The sequence below is a fragment of the Helicoverpa zea genome, chromosome 4 (genome assembly GCF_022581195.2).
Source record: "Helicoverpa zea isolate HzStark_Cry1AcR chromosome 4, ilHelZeax1.1, whole genome shotgun sequence".
Taxonomy (NCBI): Eukaryota; Metazoa; Arthropoda; class Insecta; order Lepidoptera; family Noctuidae; genus Helicoverpa; species Helicoverpa zea.
The window spans coordinates 11,454,329-11,473,136 of record NC_061455.1 but is presented as its reverse complement, the minus strand read 5'-3'; the positions used below and the strand labels follow the sequence as shown (position 1 = coordinate 11,473,136).

Genomic DNA, 18,808 nt, shown 5'->3' with positions numbered 1-18,808 from the left:
ACTTTACCTTTAAAAATGCAGCTGCCTATAATTGGACATCAGCTTTTCTCGATGAAACTATATAGATTTTACCTTAGAAGAAAATAGGAGAAATAGAAACAAAATGTTGTCACATAAATAATTTATTTAAAATTAATATCATTCATCCTTCAACAAATTATCACAATTTTACAAACTATTTGAGTTCATATGTGTTTACAGTGCGTTACAATATAACTGCGATGCTGTAGTACTGATCGCAGTCCTAGATGGCGCCACTACGAACAATTAAGCTCAATCACTACTAGAGCACATTATCATAATAGTAGGATGATATAGTATACTTAGAATGTAATTCCACAAAATTGACTGATTGATTCCTCAACAAAACATCTATTGATTATATACAAATTGCTATTATCATTATTATATTATACAATACAAATTACTATAGGTATTCCCTGTTTTCATATCATATAACGAAATGAAAATGGAATATCATAATTAAAAAAATATAAAAAATACGAAAGATTCGGACACATTTATAAATATCGAACGTAATTATAAAATGCATTATTTTGAATCTTCCTGGTAACTTATTGATAAAGCAAATGGCTAGTCAACTAAGAAATCATTACAACACAGAACATGCAATTTCAAGTAACATTAATGTTGAATATTCATGTGATATAAAAATCCAAATAACATCTACAATATTTATATTGTAAAAAAACCGACTTTATCTTATAAACGAATGTAAACTTTTTGGATTGATTCACCAGTAAGAAGGTTCTTATAATTAAAATCAGGTACGAAACTATTTTACAATAAAATGATGGTACGACAAAGCTTGATGTCAAAATTATTTATACATACATACATTGGCTAATTCACTATAATAAAAAAACAATTCAATATACATTTGACTGTATTTACATAACTACTTATAATATGTATACAGTTATATCTATATGAGATCTAGTATAACACATTTGCTAAACTTAACCGAACATACAATTTTTTTTGAGTAGATATAATGATAAATTCGAATTGGTTATAATAATAATGTATCGAACACAAATGATTATTATTTACTGTTTTTTTTTTCAAACAATGAATGTACTTCATTTTTTTAATGGCGACCGTAGACAAGTGTCTTTAGACGGGTACACTGTAAATATGCAGGGTTTGAGACTTTAGTAAGCCAAAATAGAGTTTATACAAATATTTAACTGGATATCTCAAAGTTTTACTTGATTTTGTAACACACATTTGTGACATACATTTAAATCTTTATTATACCTATACAAGATAATAGAAAGCCACTTGTTTATACAGAAATGTGTTAAATAATTAGCCACATATTTTGATATAACGATATTATAATGATTCATATTCACGAAGCGGTAATCCACATAAAAAGCAAGTCACAGTCAATAATAACATTCATTACAAATAACTAATTAATCGAATCAAATTAAATAATATTAAGTTTCTCATAAAAGCTAGGCAGTATTAATAGGAATGTTAATGTCAGGTGTAAATTGCATTTAATGTCAGATAAGTATACTATGGTCAGATATTGTCTACCTACTTACAAAACGAAGGGCCATGTTCACGGACAACATAAAAGTCTTAAGACAACTGATTACTTTGAATGTTGAACGTAAAAATCATAGCAAGCAGTTGATTTAAGATAAGTGACGTTTACGTTGTCGGTGAAATTGGGCTTTAGCGTACAAATTAAGGCCTATTCAAAGCTGAGCGATATTCACTGCCGCTGTGGGTAGAAGTACATACCGTGCGGGAGCAGCGGCATACATCCCGAACATGAACAGTAATATTATCGCATACCCACTGGGTTTCCTCTGCCGCAGGTGGTAGCGAATACCGCTTAGGTCTGAATAGGCCTTTAAGCTCTAAAAATAAATGTTGAATTACTAGTGAAATGTCCAGAGAATGAATGTCATAGTATAGGTAATATATGTCTTAATAGTATTGAAGCAAGTGCCGCCCGCGGAATAATTACTATCTCACGTACATAATATGTACTTACAAAAATCATGAAACATATAGCGAATTGTATTGATTTGCAAAGGTAGGAAGACTGACAGTTTAATATCTTCACATTTCTACAAAATCACGACATTGCAAGCACGTATGTGCACATTGCATCCAAATAAGTAAAAAAAATAATATAAAGGTACTTAAAGTATCTGTACGCCTTTGCATAATCGAATTCTCCTGTTTCTAAGCCTTTCTTACGACCTATTTCTGACAGCCGTTTATCAAACTGAATTCCAATGATATCGGAGTACATACCTTTCTTCTATATCTGGATAAAAGCCGTTTATAGTAAATGTACGAGTAACATTCCTACCGCGGCGCCGGCGCATAGTCCCACGCTGAGCATTGTGGCGATCAGTCCTGATGCCTTCTCACGCTCATGGAGTTCTACCACCCTGGAAAAAATATTTTAGATGTGAAGGCTTATTTTGAGAAAATATAAAACATACCGGCCGAATTGAGAACCTCCTCCTTTTTGGGAAGTTCGGTTAAAAATAACACAATTTTCGTCAGTCTAGTTTATTTAAATTTGTATCACTTTTTCACAATTACATTGATAAGATATAAACGACCCGTTTTACCCATGTAATTTTTTGTTTCGAAAACACCATACTGTATATATTTTTGTATGACCAAAGTGCAGTTAGAATAATGATTCATTAGACAGCTCCCGGTTACTGCAGTTGATTGATAACAATATAACATTGGAATGTAGTGATTAATTTGTGGTATATTCAATACATGCCTGTTGGACTTTAGATGAACTTGCTTTGGTTCACCTCATAATAAAATAAAATTGTACACAAGTAAAGTTTCCGTTTAAGAATTTGTATCTATTTCCTTGTAAAGTACAATGACTGGTAAACAACAAATAATGCCAAAAATATGTGAATGCAACTAGAATTTAAGCAGTAGGTACGTAATTTAAATTTGTTTTATATAGCAGACGATGCACTAATGTATTTGTTTATCATAGAAAGTTTAGATAACCTAATTTACCGGACACCGCACATAGTCGGGGTCACATTGATAGCTAGCCACGTGTTTGTTAAAATAACTGTTATTTTGTATTCAAGTCATCTGCCTAGCCTTTTCTCAACTATGTTGAGGGCGGCTTCCAGTCTAACCGAATACTGAGTACCAGTGTACCGACCGCCTATCTGAGCTCTTTAACCAGTTACCTGGGTCACCTTGGTACTGATTCTCAGACTTTCTGGCTTCTGACTACCCGTAAGTAACAACTGCCAAAGACGTTGAAATGACAGCCGACACTACTAATTTATCGTTCCTTCCGAAACACGGAAGAACTCGTCATGACATGATGGTCGCCCATCCACGGACTGAACGCGTCAAGCGTTGCTTAACCTTACGTGCTCTTCACGGAAGCTAGTCTAAAGTAATAAGTAGGCACTAAGTCTTACCTGGTAGCATTAATCATGACGATATTAGTGAGGTATCCATTAGTGAATGCGAAGACTATCATAATGATGATATATTCCCAGTCCCACATGAACACCACGGGGAGATGCTTGCGAGGCTGCGCGTTACAAAGCATCAGCATTGGAACCCCGATCACACGTAGGACAGAGGCGAAGGCGATTATCCATTGATTTGTGGGCTGGAAATAGAAGATTTTAAATTGTTAGTTAAAAGAACGAGCTGTTTCGTATTTTTAGGATCAAGTTCTCCGATAGCATAAACGTCAGTTTCCTTAAAACAATTATATACTTATTTTTACGTGCTGACAAGTTTCAAAGTAAACAGTTGTCTCTGACAAGTTTCAAAGTAAACAGTTTTCTTAAGTAAAACCAACGGTTAAGTTGTCGGTGAATTTGGGCCTTAATTCATGAGAAGATTTTTTTTTTTTTGTTTTTTTTTATGATTAAGTAGGTACGTAGGTTCTCGCAAAACTCAATGGCGGTAAGTTCTAAGAAAAAGTACGCGCATGTCAAGTATAAGAATTTGGTTGTAGTAATTCGCGTGAAGACATTGGATTAGTTGCCATTGAATTGACAATACAAAGAATTAAAATGTTGTCTTGAATAACAATTAGGAACTACATAATACTTTCCTTCTAGCTAAATTAGGTAAACGGATTAAAAATACTAACAGTAGGTAGTGTCGGTTTTAAGTATACAACGATAAGATGAAAGTAGCAACATTTATTTTAGTTGTATTTAATTAGGTAAATGCAGTTTAACAATATCGACACCACAATTGCGGCTACAGTTTAGACCAGTGGTTCTTAACCTTTTTGACATGAGGGACCACTTTGACCAAAGTTGTCTTGCCGGGGACCACCTCATCGGTTTACCTAAATTAGTACTCATTTCTTTATTATTTACCAAAAAAAAACTGAATTTTTGGGTCAGTTCTACTCAAAGCTAAACGCATGTTGTGTAGGTAAGTAAATGCAAATAAAGAAAAACTTGCCTATGTAGTTTCCAAATGCGCGAGCGAAGCGACCGCGAAATTTTTATCGGACTTAAACCAAATACTACGTAAAATGTAGCCCAAACGTACTTAACTTTTTGTTTGTTGACAAATTGAAAAATAAGGGCATATAGTTTCTGAATACGCGAGCGAAGCGAGCGCGAAGTTTTTATCGGACTTAAACCAAAAAATACGTAAAATGTAGCCCAAACGTACTTAACTTTTTGTTTGTTGACAAATGCAAAAATAAGGGCATACAGTTTCTGAATACGCGAGCGGAGCGAGCGCGAAATTTTATTTATTTTTTAAGACTCAAAACCAAAATTACGTAAAATGTAGCCCAAACATACATTTTCATGAATGGGGGGGACTAGGTACGACACACCCGATATACGTCCATGCGAAAACCCCCGCTCACAATTATAAGTCGATAAAAAATAAGTTTGATAACGTATAGCAACGTCGCGAAGCTCAGCTTCGCGGACCACTTGGAATGCCTCCAGGGACCACCAGTGGTCCGCGGACCACCGGTTAAGAACCACTGGTTTAGACGGAAAATTGACGTAACCGATACCTACATTTCTACATTAAGTTAATTGCTCTGCGCGATAAAATATTTCTACAAACAATGGATGCATATTTTCATCTTATCTAATATGGGTAACGGTAATCTTATATGGGTAACGGTATTCTGTCACCGTATTTTTGTTATTCAAATATACTCCTTTCGCGATAACATGATATCCTTGGCAGTTCAAATTTTTTCCTGGTAAATACTTAACGTCGAAAGTTTTCTTTTATGTGATTCTTGCAAACATATTGATTTATAAATACATAAATAATTATGTTTCATGTTTAGGGCACTTACTCGTAACAGGAATCCGGCTACCAATCGTCCAGCATAGTCTCCGCAGTTGAAGATTAAATAGTTCACCACGGGAACGAAGAATATGTCTGAAAAAAAAACATTTAAAATTCTAAATGAGTATAAATATAATAACGCTGGGATATAAATATCTACAATACATGAACTACATAGTAGGTACTTCATTTGTCTATGCTGATAACGGACGGAAACTAATTTCCACTTGTACTGAAGTGGGAGATTATACAGAAAGGTAAGTCTTTGCAAATACGCATAAGAAAAGACAGGGGTAATACAATAATGTATATTTTTTAAAACAAGTTCACCATTATAACCGATTTTGATAAAATGTTATACGTAGAACATTATGGTCAATCTATGGATGGACGTAAGGACCTTTCATGCGTGTATTTGACATAGTCGTTCCAAAATAGTGATGCATGGTGAGGCTAGATAAAAGTAAGATAGAAATACTCACTATTCCAATCAGTGCCAGCCGTAGCGGGATGGGACTCCACCAGCACAGTAACAGCGGGGTACACCGCCATACTTATCGCGAACACAGCGAAGATACTAAACGCGTACACCCATACTTTCTTGATCACCAACGTCATATACACCTCCCTATGTCTGTTAGCCGCTATACCACCCGACCCACGAAGAATATGATATGTAAAGAAGTCAATCTTGTATAATAAGGCGTAGGATATCAACGACGTCACGACCATTATGTCAGCAATGACGAAGTATATTAAAGCACTGTGTAAGGGTGATATTTTGAAGGCCAGGGATATGATTTGGGCGACTGCAGCTATGATCCCGCCTAGAGATTGGCCACTGACTACGGCAGCCATGTATTCTTTGGAGAATCGGCTCGCGATTCCTACTAGGCCTCCAATGAAGACTGCGCTGGCAGCTGGAAAAGAGAATTCAGTTTTTACACATATTGTTTTGTACGTATCGCAAACTGACTTTGTCCTCAGCCAAAAAGCCTGATAGCTTCGGAAAAAGAAGAAAACGTAATAAAATTGGGGTTTGCAATAGAAGGCCGTCGTTATAAATAAGTGCCGCTTTTAGATTGCTTTATTTCTGGCAAAGGTATTTTATGCTGGTCAATTATGTGCAACCACAATACACTTCTTTTTGGGACCCTTTCAGAGCGAGTTTCTTTGTTCAATATTTTGGGTCGTTAAACTAAATGAATGCTTTATAGATAGAAACATATAATATAATTCTATCTCAGGCTACATCATACATGAGTCAGACACCAGTTGTTAAACCAGATTTGGTGAACGAAGTCAATATGATAATCTTTTTTTGGCACGAATGTGTAGAACAAAAAATTACCTTGAAATTGTAATAATAATGTCAATGGGGTCACCTACCTAATGAGTTCGCCAGGTAGAATTCTAAATTTCTTTGTGGACTTATATTTTTGAATAGCACCGAATACGGGTCCTTCTCTCGAACATCATTTAAAACATAAATATACAATAAGCCGTTTTCTGGTATTTACCATTGGGCCTGACATTTTTTATATACTAATTGTATAAAGCTGAAGAGTTCTTTTGTTTCAACGCGCTAATCTCAGGACCTACTTTACGGGTAATCTGTGCTACTGGGTAGAAAGGAAAAAAAAAAGTGCGTAGACTAGGTAGTTTCCATGGTATGCGGGCGAAACCGTTTGCAGAAGCTGGTTATTTGTAATAAAATTATCCTTTGCCCCAATTATAATTTTAAATCCAATAACATGTTGTTGAGTCTTTTTACTAGTTTTAAATTGAAAACAGAATGCAAGGAATCTATTATCGGGTAACAAAATCTTTAATCTTTTAATGATATTCCCCCAAGTAAGTAATATATTGTAGTGACCGTGAAACACAAGCTAGGTCATGCCATGAAGTCACGCGAGGCGGTTTAAGTAAGGTTCGCAAACCATGGTGTATTTATTTACTAACTAAAGTAGGTCGGCTATAAATATTGGTAGGTAGGTAAATTAAATTATACATACACAAATGTAAATATATCTAGTAAGCATGTTTGATAAACCTCACAAAAATAATTTAATGAACAATTCCTATAAAAAGGTTTTTGTTTATAGACTCCCGTCATGACCAGATTTCAGGAACTCTATAGCATACAGATAAAAGTGTCCCTAACGATAATGTTCCTGAAAACCCGTATTGGGTTGCCCGGTTATCTGGGAACAAAACAGACAGGCAGTCGCTCCATGTAAAACACTGGTTCTTAGCTGCATCCAGTTACGCTGGAAGTCGGCCCCAACATAGGGAAAGATCTAGGCAGATTATAATATTCATAAACGACAGAGCTTGATTATACCCCTCTGAAATCCATTGTGTCATCTTGCAAACACTTGACTCATTTCTTAATTTCCCACGTAAATCTATTCAAATATATGGTGCACAAACATTGTAAATAAAACGTGGATAAGGGGCAATTAAACCAGCATACAAGGAAAACCCATATCTTAAGCTTTATACTACCTACTGCTTAAACTTACGAAAACATAAAAGAAAACATACCTACGAGAAATAGATAAGTTCTAAACAATCTGGTCATGATCATAACACATAACAAGAGAGATTTATCTATTAAAGCGGATTACATTTTTACGACGATAATTTTCTAAAAACTTTTGGTTTCATAATAAATAGCTGTTTCCCGCGGTTTCACCCGCGACCCTTGAAAACTACTTCCTGAGCCGGATAATATATGGCCTATGTCACAATGTGATAGTGTAGCTTTCCGACAGTGAATGAATTTTTCATATACTTAGCTTCAGTAGTTTCGGAGCCTTTAGTGAACATAGCATAGATTTCGTTGTCAATAATTTCATCTAAATCGAAACTCATCATCCTCCGAGCCTTTATCCCAACTATGTTGGGGTTGACTTCCAGTCTAACCAGATGTAGCTGAGTACCAGTGCTTTACAAGGAGCGACTGCCCTATCTGACCCCCTCAACCAACCCAGTTACCCGGGCAACCCAATACCCCTTGGTTTAGACTGGTGTCAGACTTACTGGCTTCTGACTACCCGTAACGACTGCCAAGGATGTTCAATCTAAATCAAAACTACCTATATAAGATATATTTATTCAGTAGGTAACAAAGAGAAAATAAACGAAACGTGACCCAGATATAACACAAACATTATATTATCGAATGCATCAGCACTCGAGGCAGTTAGGTCAAATGCACATCTGCATAATTATAACATCTTTATTTACATATTGATAAGCAATAATTTGTATGCCCCTATCAAATGGTTCGTTTGATCAACAGACAATTTATTTAAATGGTCGGTCTAGTTTTCCTGGACAAAAGAACAACCGTGTATTTTGAATTAGATCCTCCACGATTCTTCAATCCAGGTTATTGTAAACTAGGTTTCCAGGGGTCGGTATATCATACAGTTTTGAAAACTAGAGAGGGGTTTTACAAGTTAATTTCCTTCAAAGCATTTAAGGAAACCGGCTACGAGCCGCAATTTTACAGTGAATACTAAAAAATAACTTGGCTTATCTTTGCTCATCTATCAATCGGCACAGCTATTACTTATCAAATTATTACGTCATCTGGCTATAAAAAAATTAAAAAATAGGTATTAAAGTAGGTAACTCGAACTATTTTTGTATTCTTGAACACCGTATATTGGAATGATATCCGCTTTATAAACAGATGTAACTGCGATTTAGCATACGATATGATAAGACACCAATGCGAATCACAATGTCCCAATTGTAAGACGATCATTATCTCTTAAGATAGCATCTTGCAAAAAGACCTAATAACATCATCATCAGTCATTCGTATTTTCAATTATGACTTCTAGCTTCTGTAATGAACAAGGCTCAAATTTACCGACAACATAAACGTCAGTTTTTCTCAAAACAACCGTTTACTTTGAAGACTGAATGTGAAAATTCACAGTAAACCGTTGTTTTAAGAAAACTTAGTTTATGCTGTCGGTAATTTGGTCCAAAGATATGTGAAAACATGACAAACGAGCAAGGAAATACGCAAAATTTTTGGAAAATGCCATCATCAAAAGGATGTTTTGATGGTGTTTATAACTGGTCTCAAATATACATAATAATATGATTCACCATAACCACCTTACAAAATCATGTATTAGTCATTTTACACTCGTCACTTACTTAAATATAGAGCATTAATTTATTCTACTTATGAAGGGTGCTTAAATTCTTTGCCAAAAACAGGTATCTAACGTTGGGTGACTCTTTATAGGTTTGCAGATCTTTATTAACTATTTAAAAGTAGCTTTATCAATTTATTTTAAAGGTATTTCCAAGAGTAGGAAGTAATCTAAGGTGAGAACTGATTTTGATAGGAAAGTTTCAACTGTCTAATTGTGCTATATTAATGAGATAAAGTCCGGTGACAGACAGAAACTGAAGTCTAAGTAATATGGTTGCAGGTCTCCCCTTTGGGTATGGTACCCTAAAATAAATGCAGATAGACTTACCAGTCATAATAACGACAGATACAATGGTGATGATGAAGAACGTGTTCTGCCATTCATCCGTGTTGATCTGCACAAATGTAGTCGTCACCAGGAAGCATACTGTCACTATAATCAGTGAGCCTTGTAGTCTTGCCTTTAATGGCACTCTGGAAGAAATATAACAATATTTATTATTCTATCTAAGTAACACCCTTTATGTTTATGATAAAAACAATGTCCCAGAGACTTTTGGCTGGGATTACACATGGATATTGTTTTTGATTATTATTCTGCTATTGAGAAAGGAGAAAACAAATCATTATAATCAGTTCAGTTGATCTTGAGTTGTGCTTGAACAAACACAACTTTGTTCTCAGTATTTTTTTATAGGAACACAGTTTTATCAAGTCTTAATATTTTTATACTACTATGAGTACAGGCCTTATTTTATAAGTCTCATAATAAGTCAGACATGCTCAAGGTCAGAAGGCAATAATTCAATAGTAACAACAAATAATTGTTTTTAAAGGTGATTAGCAATAAAATTGTTAATTGATATAATTTATTTGTAATCTTTATTTTATTGTTATGAAGTAAACCTTCCAATAATAATTAGTGATCATTATCATTAACTATGAATTTACAAACACTAATTAGATAGTTGTTGTGTTATTATTTTTACACTTTTATAGTTTGTGTAGAATAACATTATTTGCTAATAAGTATGTGCATATCAAGAGCTTTTGATCTGTAAATAGATTGCTTGTTTTAAGTGGTTGTCTGACTAGTTTTTGTTTATGGTAATTAACTTATGGGCCAGACATGTAAATGAAAAATATTCACTAATTGAATAAAGAGTATGTGATCACTTAATATTGTTTAGTTGATTTACTAGAGAAAATACAAGATTTTGTCCAGAACTTGGTCTGTGTGCGGGGTCATCTAAATACACAAAGAGTATAGTATCATCGTCTCCAGATTGCCTATCACTAAGCCAAGTTTCATCTCAATCAGTTCAGATTTTATAGCAGTATCGTGTGACACACACAGATTTATCTATAGATTTAATGAAGATGTTCCTCTTCCAAAATAAAGAAACCTAACGGATTTTGGAAGTGACTTTACATGCATATCAGGATAACATATGTATAAGCTACTTTCTGGTGTGGGAATTAGTTCCCTCTGCAAGAGTATGAAACCACTGATAAAAGCTTGTTTAATACGTTTGTTAAGATCAATAAATAAATCATACTTACAAGTGCCCATACAAGGAGTTCAGTATGAGGAACAATAAATTAGGAATGGCCGTTGCCACGTTGAGGTACGAAGTGAACTCGGCTTGAAATGGTGTCTTCCGAACCACCATTGTGAGATTATTTGGTGTGACATCTCGGAACTTGTACATCCAATACTAAAAACAACAAGAATATACCTACTTCAAAAAGCCAATTTAATTTAAAAATAACACTTGGAATTCAGTTTTTTTCAGCAGATTCTGGGATACTTTTTGCAGGATCTAGTTGATTAAATTAAATATTCACAGTAATTACTTCTTGTACACATAGAAACAGAAACTCGCCAGGGCTTGTCCTTAAACCTCAAGAAATTTTTATAAATATTGTGTTTACACAGAGTTCAAATAATTATCAGCAATAACACACAAAGAATGCAATGCTACAATTAGGAATTAGACCTATTCATAGATAATAATTAAGGTCATCTAACGAAAAAACTAGCCAAAACAGCGTGAAGGTCAATATCTTGGTCGCATTTCAGATATTCGAAAAAAGAACACTTACATCATTGGCGGTGATCAAAAAATTCCAGGGCACTAGTGATGTTACTCCGAATAGGTAGAACAGTATGTACACAATGCAGTAGTTGTCTCTAGGCTGCTCGCCAGCGTCCAATACCTTCGTGGAACATGAGTCAGTCACCAGCTCTCGCTCTTCAGAATCGTCAATAACTTCCTCCTCGTTTTCAATACTCTCTATAGCGTCAGTATTAATAGACCCTGTCGCATCCATTGTCACCGTAAAACACTACGGTTCAATTAATAAACTAAAATTTTCTAATACTCTTCAGTACGTATTTTGTTTCTATTGTAGGGCTCCTAGGGTCTGTTTGACGATTAAGCACTTGCACATGTATATGTTTTGTTTTGATTTCGATTTTCAGTCACTTTTCACTTAAACATTATGAGAAAATTAATATTATTTAATTATTTTTGTTCGATCGAATCGAGTATTGAATAACAGCTGTCAATACATGCGTCAAACAAATTCAACTGATTCACAACCACAGACTATTTAGAGGACGTCAGAATTGACTGAACCATCGAGCTTTGTCAATGGACTGAACGAACGCAACTGAATGAATGATTACAACAACAAAACGCGCGTCGCTTCTTCGACCAATCACAGAATACTAGTGTTGCGTTGTTAAAAATATTTTTTTATAAGAACTGGCAGAAACATTGATTTATTTATAAATTGCAAATTGCTGTAATTGCTATTTAGTCAATACTGTTCAATTATTATCCTTTATTAACGAGGTTATTGTTTGCTACTTAGCTCTGGCACTTTAGTGTCGTTAGTATTCATAGATAATCGGTATTGATCGACTGATAAAATGTACCGACGAATTTAAGAGCCGTCATTTTGTGAAGTCGGTTGAAAAGGGCAGTCAACTAAAACTTATTAGACCTGGGGCCCGATTCTCCTAATTTTACTTAAGCAACATACGATTCACGTTCGACTGCGATCCAATCCTGACTCGATTACGCTTGAAACGTATGTGGCATTCCGCTATTTTTCCTTTGAAATAAACGTTTTTATCCTTTTCTGTCATTCAATAATGAATCATTTTGTCTGGAAATGATTAACTATTGCAATATGATTGTAGAGCAAACTACCGTACAGACCAAAATCACCAAAATAGCAGACCAATCGCAAACCAATCGAATGTCGTTGGAATACGATTGGTCTTATATTAGTAGCAGAATGCCCGATATGGTTAAAACTGCTACTGCGATCATATTGCGATTCGATTTGTATTCGATTTTGACATTATTAACTTAGGAGAATCGGGCTCCTGGTATTTGTAGAAAGAAAAGTTAGTGTGTATTTTGTTAGGAAGAGGCTGAACATGATGTGGATAATTTAAATAAAACATGATTTGTTATGAAAATACTGTGTCAAATTTTATTAATATTTCATCAGTTGATTAAATCATTATATTTGTCAAACTAACTAAATACTTAATTATGATTTACTATTATTCTTGTACAATTTACATTTAAAGCATGAACATTAGGTCATAATATTTTGATACATGTAATCATGTAAAAAACTTAGTAATAAATCTTTATAAAATAAGGCAGTAAATAATATTTAATAAATACAGTCTGCAGTCGAAAGTTTTTTAGTGATAAGCTGAAGATAGATATTAAATTTCATAGAAACAAAGTACTAAAGCACGGTAAGTTTATAATAAAACTTCGTTTTATACAGAACACGAAGAAAAAGTTGTAATAGACATGCGTTTGTAAGGTCTTTGTAAAAGCAATCGGGAAATATAAAATAACATCAATAAGATTAAGATTAAAAATTAATTACACTTTATAACTATTGTATATGGAAAGACTGTATCTTATAATTAATTTATAGTTACCTACTTACATAATTTTGTCAAATAAACATTGTTAAGACATTCAACACTTAAGGACGGACGTGCGAAAAATACGTATCTAATATTGCATCATAAACATTAATTACAATTACAGTATACGCCTTTTAGGTACCTACTCCTTTTGTGATACATGCAAATATATTTTACTTAATAAAAACTTATTAATAAGGCATCCATTTGTCCATAAGGCGCAGCATTAGAATTTAATTTGTTTACTTCATTATGAGATCGATCACCTCTGGTAATTTGCAAAGTCATTATGACTTAAAATACTATACATACACATATTAACTAAATTACCTATAGGGACAGAATATAAGATAAAGTTGGAATGTCAGAAGTATAAAAGGCACTTGTATAGATAACGCACATGAAACTAAATGCAAGAAAAATTAAATATCTCGATAAAGACATCATAAATCAGTCTTTTCATTGCTTTTCTACTTTATGATAGGACGGTGTGATCAACTCCTTTAAATAGAATATTTAATAATAGTTACGGCCTTGTCTTGACCGTGTTAAGTAACACTTATGCATCATATTCGTTATTTTCGAGTTAATGCTCACTACATAGCAGTTTCTAATGGCTGACTGTGTGACCTGCTAGCTTCCGACATAGGTATCGGACTTGTATCACCATCTTCGAAGTCGAAATTAGTTTCTAATAATGCCTCAGATTTAGATCTATGGTGTAATTCTGGTAATGGCGAATCATCGAACTCTCTGGAAAGATCTTGCGGACTGGAATCGTAACTGGGGATGTTGTCAGATGCAGTGGTATCGTATGCACTAGAATATACCGGTGGGTGAGGTGGACTTGGTAGGTTATCTTCGTAATATTGCTGCTGATCTAGAAAATAAATTAAAATAAGTTTAACATTTGATTTAACAACATCACTAAAATAATATTGTCTGTTATTTCACTGCACTACTTCTATTATTTAGTTCGGTCTTTTACTGTCAAACAAACTCGAAAACTCAAACGGGTTAACAATCTGAAAGCGCGGGACTTTTTCTAGATTTGCCGTAGATGGATTAAATAAACTCTACGTCGAGATTTACTGATTTACGTCGCATCATTGACGTAAGTGCTGCTGTAATTTTTATTTAAAGGCTCACAATTATATTGGGTTTGAATAGACGTAGTTTAACATCATTGTCACAAGAAATTCTATATTTACCTGCAATATTATTTCTCTGTCCAAAAGTAGTAGTCGGCACTGCTCCCGGTTGAGGCTGCTCCGGCATTTTGGACCTCAACTCCATTAAGAAGGACAGTTTAGGTTGCGCACCATAGCTGCCGGCCGGAGCTCCGTACGGTCCGTATATCTTCCCCGCTCTTTCTAATTGCCTCTTCATAGTATCACCGTCTTCAGAGTTGTCTCTCAATGGCAATGTGTCTGATGTGAAATACTGGGAGTCACTTCTAGGCGACAACGTATATTCATCAGGAGGCGATCTCATACCGTCTCCATGATGCAGTATAGGTATTTCTTCAGTAGCCACCGTATTTATCGACGGCGCCCCACTCGCTGTCCCCGAATTGTCTCTATAACCTTCGTTCCTAAACGCTAGGTTATACGGCCTCGTGTTATTTTGTGGCACGGAATATTCTGGAGTGATGGGTTTCTTAACAAATGTGGAGTGTGTGAGCGGCATCACGTTTGGATTCGGGTTGTGAGCCTCGTAAATGTCGAAGCTTTGGTTGTCGTCCATTGAGGAGTTGAACTGGCTCTTTTCCATTGATTCCATTGATGTTGTTGAGGCCAGCATTTTTCTATAGTCTGAGCCTTTCGTTAATGTGTCGGTTGAGCGGGTACTCTGCAGAAAAAACACAACTTATTAATTACCTAACCTTTGGCAATCCATATTGAACTAAGTTCAAATGATAATGGGTACGGTCTTACCATTTGAGCAAGTTTTCTTCGGTAAGGCGTATCAGGGAAACCGCCATTAATACTGCCAATGGACCTCACCGAATGCAGTGACTGCCGAATCGAGTTGCGCCTTTCTAATCTTTGGACATGTCTGTGGAAAAAAATAAACATCCAGATGAAGACTTGGAAAATAAGTCACATACATATGTATCACAGACCTGACTAACAGATTATAATATGGATTAAAGTAAAGACATTCTATGCCATGACTAAGATCTGTTAACACTATGGAATGGAAAGCAAATAAAAGACTACCTAGATGAGATACTTAGCCTTAAATAGGTATAATGTAATACAAACCTGTGTTTAGACTTGGAATACCAGCAGATGAGAGCGGCTCCAACTAACAAGACGGCAGCTATCAGTACTCCAATGAACGCGACAGCCAGAGTATCTCCTCGCCACGACATTGGGTCGATCATGATCTTCGGATCTGGGAATGGAAATTATTTGATAAAGTTATTATAGTTTTTTTTAATATACCGCAGCCGTTAAAAATTACAGGACCCTACATTCCAGTTCAAGTGAAGGAATAGAGAAAATAAGCCAAGAAACAAAAACTCACCAATTTCGCAAATAAAAGCGTTCTTCTGATTACAGTCAGTGATTTCGACATTCGAAAACGCAAACGAAGTGCACTGAGTAACATAGTCGATATGGTTGACCCAAACTCTGTCTCCGTATTGGAACCACTGGTTTTGACGGTTGATAAACTCGTAAAGAGCTGCATAGTTCCCTGTTACGTACGGCATTGATGCGTTGTCCGACTGCAAAAAAAAAGGTCATAAAAAACTTGTTTTATGTAAACTAGGAACCGGTCGCCACCCTTTGGGTTCGAAACCATAAAAAGCCAAGGGATAATAACGTAACTAATGGGCCTTCGTTGTCAGAAATATTTTTTGTTGCCGTTTTTTCAATGGCAAAAAAATATGGAGCTGGCCAAATCTTGTCAAATTAAGCCTATTATGATTTTATTTATGATCCTAAAAAGTGTGAAAGAAGAATCTTCATTCATACTTTTTTTTGCGTGTCTCGTATCATAAAGCCGAATCAGTAAAAGGTTTCAGGAAAAGCTATGCTTACCAAACAGAATAATCTGGCTTCCTCATACGTCATCGGTGCTCCTACGTACATATAACAGGTTCCAGCAACCGCGTCCCAACCCGGAGGGCATTTTCCTCCACCCAGGACCGTTTGGTTGTTCATATAGAACGGTCTATAGTCCACTTCTAAAAGCATTGGGTTATCACTCTGGTCTCTGATACGACCGGCCACCGCTAACGTTTCGTTGTAACTCCAGAAATTGTGTTTCGCGTCGATTCGCGTTCGCCATAAGTCAAGGGAACTAGAATTATACAAAGCAGATTAGAGTATGTCACAAAAACCGCAATGTGATGATGTGCGAATGATTTGGTGTAATGATTAAAGAGATATTTAAGTGTCTACAGTGCTAGTTCAATAAGTTAAAACAAATAACCAAACAAGTTATGCAGCAAACTTGTGCTATTAGAAAACATTTTAACGATGCAATTAGTGGTTCAGGCAGTTCTTTCCAAAAGAATGACAACAAATCCTAATTGCTAATAGTCGGATAGATGAAGAACTATCTGTAAAATCAATGATCAAATAGTGTAAAAAATAAATAAGATGCCAAAAAGCGAAGTTTAAAGTTAAAATATAATCCAAGCTAAACCCTACGTGCATAAGAAGAAGTGTGTTCGTGGTTAGAAGATTATCTGATATAAAGTTAGGTGTAGTAGATATGTAGGTGCAAGAATGATATTGAATAGATCAACATTTTGATCATAAACTCACCTCATGACAGTCGGATTATAGTCAACAAAGCTATTGTCCGGGTAGCCATGCAACAAAAACATGCAAGATAATTATCTTTCCTTGTAAAAATAATTAATTAACATGCGGGGGAAATAAAAGCATAAATATTTGATTTCGAAAGGAATATTATGATATTTATAAATATGATAATGTCATCGAGATATAGGTACTCGTATTTAAACCTGTTACAAAAATGCTTAACGATCGTTCTGATATAACTGGATATAACATCCATTAGGTATAATAAAGACTCCATTTTAAACCCGCGAGAATTTACCGAAAGCAAATATAGGAATTATTAATCACGATATCAAAGCTATTAATCCAATCATTAGTATTTGATGATAGTACTTACATAGATCTGTTGACTGTGATCATTTCGTAATCATTGTCGGGATTGAAGAATATGTTGTCGACGTAGTTCTGACCGGCTGTACCTGCAACAACTGTGGCTCGTCCTTCTCTGTCAGTGGCATAGTTTCTGAAATTGCGATAATTTTTTTTAGTGTTATATAAATTGATCTTTAAAATTAGTTGATATAGAAAGTCAGCAAGTTCCGGGTTCTTCCCTTGTAGAGCTTCTTAGAAGCAACCTAAAGATTTTTACTCAACATACAAGCGTCTTGTTATCACGCGGAGAATTAAAATAAAATGAATATATTCAGACCGTGCTAAAAAACCCTAAGCATGTATAAACCTTTCGGAAAATAAAGGAAACTTGACATTCGTATTCTCTAAAACAAATAAATTCTTACTTGTAAAATCCGTTATGCGAAGTGGTCTGATAAATAGGCAGCCTGACTTTGTCGAAGCCTGAAACTTCGAGGATCCTCATGCCAGTATTATCATGAACATAGTTGTACGTGAAATTGGAGACCACCTGTCTTAGGATGATCACGTCACTGAAAGGAACTCTGTTTCGCGTGAAGTAGTTACGGTATATCGTAACCTCTTGGTATGGCGATGATTGGCGTCCTGAAAGAATAAATTACCAAGATATAATAAGTTATCATAAAGTAAAATAAAGGACAGTGATTGTTGTGAACTCATGTTACATACCTTCGACTTTAAGACAAGGAAGGTCATGGTTAGCAAAGAACAAGTTGTTATGTATCCATCCACGGAGCGAAGTGGCTGACCCTCGAGAATCTGCTCTGACCAATAATCCTCCTACATTATTACGGAGTAAGTTATTCTGAAAGAAAATAAATAGAAGTTAAGATTTCCGTTTATCGCATCTTCTCGCGAAAGAACCAGTGTATTTGTAGATACTTACTCTAAATACCAGCGTCTGCGTATTCTGAACATCCACCCTAACAGCTGCTGGGCATGAAGTAAAGTTCCCATACAACTTGAGACAGTTGTCTTTGATCTCGTTCCTTGTGATAGCCACAAGAGGATTCACTTCACCAACGGACTGATACGTAATGGCTCCATCTCTGTTCTTGATGAATTCACTGCTCGATATATTGTGCTGGACATCACGGTCTATAAAAAATAATACGTCATGAGTAA

General features: G+C 35.2%; 2 protein-coding genes across 3 annotated transcripts in view; both read right to left on the bottom strand.

Moving 5' to 3' along the window:
* Positions 1 to 106: 106 nt before the first annotated feature.
* Positions 107 to 12,134, bottom strand: LOC124629981 (equilibrative nucleoside transporter 3). Its single transcript, XM_047163666.1, has 7 exons — positions 11,630 to 12,134; positions 11,087 to 11,241; positions 9,852 to 9,997; positions 5,823 to 6,260; positions 5,348 to 5,433; positions 3,468 to 3,664; positions 107 to 2,441 (listed from the first exon to the last, which is right to left on the bottom strand). The coding sequence occupies exons 1-7, from the start codon at positions 11,855 to 11,857 to the stop codon at positions 2,330 to 2,332; spliced, it is 1,362 nt and encodes a 453-aa protein (XP_047019622.1). The 5' UTR covers positions 11,858 to 12,134; the 3' UTR covers positions 107 to 2,329.
* An 872-nt stretch (positions 12,135 to 13,006) lies between these two features.
* LOC124629490 (protein bark beetle) overlaps positions 13,007 to 18,808 on the bottom strand; it is a 37,429-nt gene continuing 31,627 nt past the window's right edge. Inside the window, exons 4-14 of one of the 2 annotated variants that reach the window (XM_047162870.1) lie at positions 18,570 to 18,781; positions 18,353 to 18,488; positions 18,049 to 18,268; positions 17,649 to 17,774; positions 17,273 to 17,302; positions 16,541 to 16,802; positions 16,023 to 16,224; positions 15,758 to 15,890; positions 15,428 to 15,548; positions 14,702 to 15,341; positions 13,007 to 14,370 (exon numbers count right to left, since the gene is read on the bottom strand). In XM_047162870.1, the coding sequence (XP_047018826.1) occupies positions 14,087 to 14,370; positions 14,702 to 15,341; positions 15,428 to 15,548; positions 15,758 to 15,890; positions 16,023 to 16,224; positions 16,541 to 16,802; positions 17,273 to 17,302; positions 17,649 to 17,774; positions 18,049 to 18,268; positions 18,353 to 18,488; positions 18,570 to 18,781 (2,366 nt within the window). In that variant the 3' untranslated portion in view covers positions 13,007 to 14,086. The remainder of the gene's footprint in view (positions 14,371 to 14,701; positions 15,342 to 15,427; positions 15,549 to 15,757; positions 15,891 to 16,022; positions 16,225 to 16,540; positions 16,803 to 17,272; positions 17,303 to 17,648; positions 17,775 to 18,048; positions 18,269 to 18,352; positions 18,489 to 18,569; positions 18,782 to 18,808) is intronic. The other variant, XM_047162871.1, reaches the window with a different exon arrangement.

Bases quoted from the DNA above. Each gene is read 5' to 3' on its own strand.
- LOC124629981 (XM_047163666.1), bottom strand. From the start codon at position 11,857: ATGGATGCGACAGGGTCTATTAATACTGACGCTATAGAGAGTATTGAA. The intron at 6,261-9,851 runs GTAAGTCTATCT...TCTCTTTTCCAG, and splicing joins ATCTGTCGTTATTATGACTG to CTGCCAGCGCAGTCTTCATT. The intron at 5,434-5,822 runs GTGAGTATTTCT...TTTTTTTTTCAG, and splicing joins GGCTGGCACTGATTGGAATA to ACATATTCTTCGTTCCCGTG.